Source organism: Arachis ipaensis, chromosome B3, assembly GCF_059453495.1.
Source record: "Arachis ipaensis isolate K30076 ecotype BB chromosome B3, ASM5945349v1, whole genome shotgun sequence".
In the NCBI taxonomy this organism is placed as follows: Eukaryota; Viridiplantae; Streptophyta; class Magnoliopsida; order Fabales; family Fabaceae; genus Arachis; species Arachis ipaensis.
Genome location: NC_142438.1, coordinates 69,687,902 through 69,692,161, shown reverse-complemented (window position 1 = coordinate 69,692,161; position 4,260 = coordinate 69,687,902). Strand labels below are relative to the sequence as shown.

At 33.4% G+C, this 4,260-nt stretch overlaps 1 protein-coding gene across 1 annotated transcript; it reads right to left on the bottom strand.

Moving 5' to 3' along the window:
- Positions 1-1,706: 1,706 nt before the first annotated feature.
- LOC148571024 (uncharacterized) lies at positions 1,707-3,221 on the bottom strand. The gene is made up of 4 exons (XM_088507189.1): positions 2,969-3,221; positions 2,789-2,857; positions 2,037-2,157; positions 1,707-1,961 (listed from the first exon to the last, which is right to left on the bottom strand). Exons 1-4 carry the CDS (start codon positions 3,076-3,078, stop codon positions 1,707-1,709), a joined length of 555 nt encoding a protein of 184 aa, XP_088363315.1. The 5' UTR covers positions 3,079-3,221.
- Between the last annotated feature and the right edge of the window lie 1,039 nt (positions 3,222-4,260).

Genomic DNA, 4,260 nt, shown 5'->3' with positions numbered 1-4,260 from the left:
GACTAGACCCTAATTTCTTAGACCTTTCTAGTCTCCTCTAAAATTCATTAACTGTCAATTCCTTGGTCATTTAATTCCAATTAGAAGCTACATGATCAAATTCCAATTTATATACCACAAAAACTCTAATTATCCAAAAATAAAAGGATTATATGTCACGTATCCCGTTGAATCCAGATAATTAAAATTTAGGAGAATATGTTTTCAAGCTGTTGTTCAAGTAAAGAGCTTTTCCAAGTTATACAAGAACTCAAATAGAAAGAGGGTCATACTTCCGTTCCACCCAAATTCATAAGATAAAGAGCGAAAACAATTCTTAAATTATAAATCCATACATGAATTAAAATAGGAAAAGCAATAAAATCAATCTATACAAATAGACAGAGCTCTTAACCTTAACAATGGAGGTTTAGTTGCTCATGGTTCAGAGAGAAAAACTCTGGAATATGGAATGTAAATTTGTATAGAATTGGAAGTCTCTAAATGGAATAATGTTGAGGTGGTATCCCCCTATTTATATCTAATCCTAATTAATTTAAAATCTATCTTTAAAACTAGCATGATATCTTTTTCTATTTTTAAAATTTGAATTTAAATTAGAATTAATCATAGCAATCAGCAAATCTTCAATTGATGGATGGGGACCACTTGGCTTCACTAGGATCCACGCCTAACTTGGGTTTTAGTGCGCCTAACTTGAAGTGGGCAGGACCAATTTCGCGTATTATTGTTGTGTCTTGCGCCTACAGCCTTAGCAGCGAGTTCGGAGAAGAAGTATGGACTATTATATATTGTTGGAAAGCTCTGGAAGTTAGCTTTCCAACGCCACTAGAATCACGTTTATTGGACCTCTGTAACTCGAGTTATTTAGGTTTGAGTGCAGAGAGGTCAGGATTGACAGCATCATTCGCCTTCATCTCTTCTTATGCAGAAACTCCATCAAGTCCAGCTGAATGCTACCTAAAATAAACAGAATTACACAAGACTCAAAGTAGCATCCATATTGGCTAAAAGATAATTAATTCTTGATTAAACTCAACAATTTAAATGCAAATTCACTAGAAAAAGATAGGAAAGATGCTCATGCATCACATATCATATAAGGGACTGAACTTTCTCTCTCCTTGGTCCAAATGAAAATAAAACTAACGAAAAAGAATGTGTATATAATGTATATGTATATTGTTTATAGCTTTTTTTTCTTTCATAAATATTGAAGGTTTGATGTCTGTTCTGTCTTCCTCAAAGCTAATAAGCTATAGGCGGATGGAATAGTTCCCCCAAGAAAGATAAAGAACTTATAAAGTAGGAGGAAAAAGATTCTCTAATATAAGAAAAATTTTTAAAATAATAAAATAAAAATTAATTATCATTTTCATTCAAGAATGATTAGATTTTTTATTTATTTTACCAACTTTTTATTTTAGGAGCTGAATGCAGAATAAAATGAAATTTACAGCGAAGTCAAGTAAGATATTCATAAAATAGTCAAGTAAGATATTCATAAAATAGTGGTTAACTGGTTATAGGTACTATATACACAAATATATGTAATTATCAGCTATTTCTTATGGAGAAATAATCCAATGCCAACATTGAGTCATGAATTGTATATCTATCATTAACAGAAAATTTGTGTCTTTAACTGATAGCAAGTGCATTCATATCTGCATACAAAATATACAAATGTATAACTATGATCATCATTAACAACAATTTTCTAAGATTCTAAAAGCTTCTTGCCATTGTTCATTATTCAATTCTTTGGGGAAGTCAACTAGAAACTTGACATGGAGGTTACCTCTTTTCCCATCGTTTTTAAGGGTTGGCATGCCTTGACCATTAATAACCTTCATATATCCAGGGTATACAACAGTATTCTCAAATGACAAATTCAACTTCTCCCCTCCTAATATAGGAATTGGAAAAGAGCACCTTGTGAGTGCATCTACTAGAGGAATCTCAATACATATTTCCAAGCCATTATTGCCTTCTCTTATAAACAAATTGTGTTTCTTTTCTTCAATTATGAACACTATACCAGCAGGGAAGTATCCAGGTTTCTCATCACCCTTACCCTCAAATTTTATCTTTGTTCCTTTTCTCCATCTTGGCTTCACTTCAATCTTTAAAATCTCAATCTCTTGGACCATTACCCTATTGCAAAATTAGTTAATAGTTTAAAATAGTTCAAATTTTAGAGACTAATAGTTTAAATATTTATTCCTGATTCCAGATGCAAAATCAAAATAGACAAGGGGATCAAAATCAATAAACTGGGGAGAAAACTAATCAAAATATATTATTTATATATAAATAAAGCAAGGAGATCAACAATCTTCAAGTAGGCAAAGAGCAATAATGCTGAAGCAAAGTAGAAATCTTCAAATCAAAGCATCAATATTGAAAGCATTTGCACTTATGTAGTTATGTTAGCAAATGATAGATATCAAATACTGCAATTTTTTGTATTTGTATCATGCCTAATTGCCTATAAAGCATACTATTTCAGATCTCAGATTGTGCTATTTCCTAAGTTTGATTTTATTTTTTCATGTTTAAATTCCTAGTGCTTTTAAGCTAAATTGAGTTTGCATCTTTTTACCCTACATGTTGTCCATATTTCAGATGGGGATTCTTCCAAATTAGCAATGGCTACAAACTTATCTGGGAAAGAACTAAGTAAGGAAATCAAAGGGGTAGTTGGGCCAAGCCAGGAAGCTTTTTGGCTGAAATCTACTTATTCGGAGAAGAAACCTGTGTTAGAAAGGCTAGCAAACATCCTTACCAGCTTTGATCCAGATGATAAAAGGACTCTGGCACCTGAGCTGCAAATGAGTATTGTCCCAAAAGACTTCTATTTTCATGAGTTGGAGAGTGTAGTTAAAATCAAACAAGTAGAGGCTAAAATATTTCAATCACGTGTTGATGATGCAAGAAGAAAAGCTGAAGGGTTGAAACGTATTGCCCTTGCAAAGAGTGGAAAAATTGATGAAGAGTATACTCAGCGAATTGCAAAGCTGCGACTGGGTGAGACAGAGGAAATGCATAGGCAGAAACTCGAAGAACTTCAAGCATTAGAACGAGCACATCTGGAGTATTTCAACATGAAAAGGAGAATAGAGGCAGACATTAAAGATCTTTTATCTAATATGGAAGCTACTAAAAGGTGTTTTTCCCTGTGAAGCTGACAACACTCTAAAATAGTTCTTTCAGGTAAATGTAATCTTCCATCTTATAATTTGTAGGTTTCAATTCCATCTTAATGTTATGAGTTACTGTAGTTTCTGATCCATAGATTGATGTATCTATCTGCTGTTGTAGTTTATTTGGGATTCAAGCTGCTAACCAAGATCTTATACAGAGATTCCAACAGTTAATTACTCTTATTAAACAATTAGAATTACAAAAGCAATTTAAACTAGATTACTATTAAAACACCCTTGCAAGAATTCCCACTATTTGGCTGCATTTGCTAAGCAAAATTTTTCTCTTGTTCAGTCGAGGTAAAAGAATGCAGTTTGCAAATTTTTTATTTTGTTAAACATAAGAATAGGAGAACAGCAGAAAACTGCACATGTAACTAACTTGCAAGACATAAAATACACATTTAAAAAAGGGGGGAGTTACTATTGATAGAACCAACTAACCTCTTCAGCTAACACTTCATTGTTTTTTATTGCATTGAGCCAAAAAGCAAGTACTCCTTTTTCTACAAAACCAAATCAAAATTTTATCAGTGAATGAATTGAAATGTTATTTAAAGAAAAGGTGTGATCTTGTAATTAGTACCTTCATCCTCTTCAGCACCTGCAGTTTTCTCCTCTGCTATTCCTTCAACTTCAATGACACCATTAACTATCTCAAAGCGCTGCATCCATTAAGAATTAAACAATTCGTCAAAATTAACAACAACTAATATCAAATCACATACATCAAACCAAATTACCCTAATTACAAAAATTACACCAATGCTATAATAATTCAAATCACAGAAATCATAAGAGGGAATTACCGAAAGGAAGAAGCTGATGAAGAATGAGGAAGACGGCAAAGAAGACAGCGAGGAAGACGGAACCAGGAGGAAGGCAAGCTCTTTGGAACCAGGAGGAAGGCGATGATGACCTCGATTGTGAGACAAGAGAGGAGAGAGGGAGAGATCTTGCGTGCGACGCATAGTGAGATAGATGAGAGAGATCGATCAGAGAGAGATAGAGAGAGGATAGGAAGAGGAGAGAAGAAGATGAAGAATACTGAAAC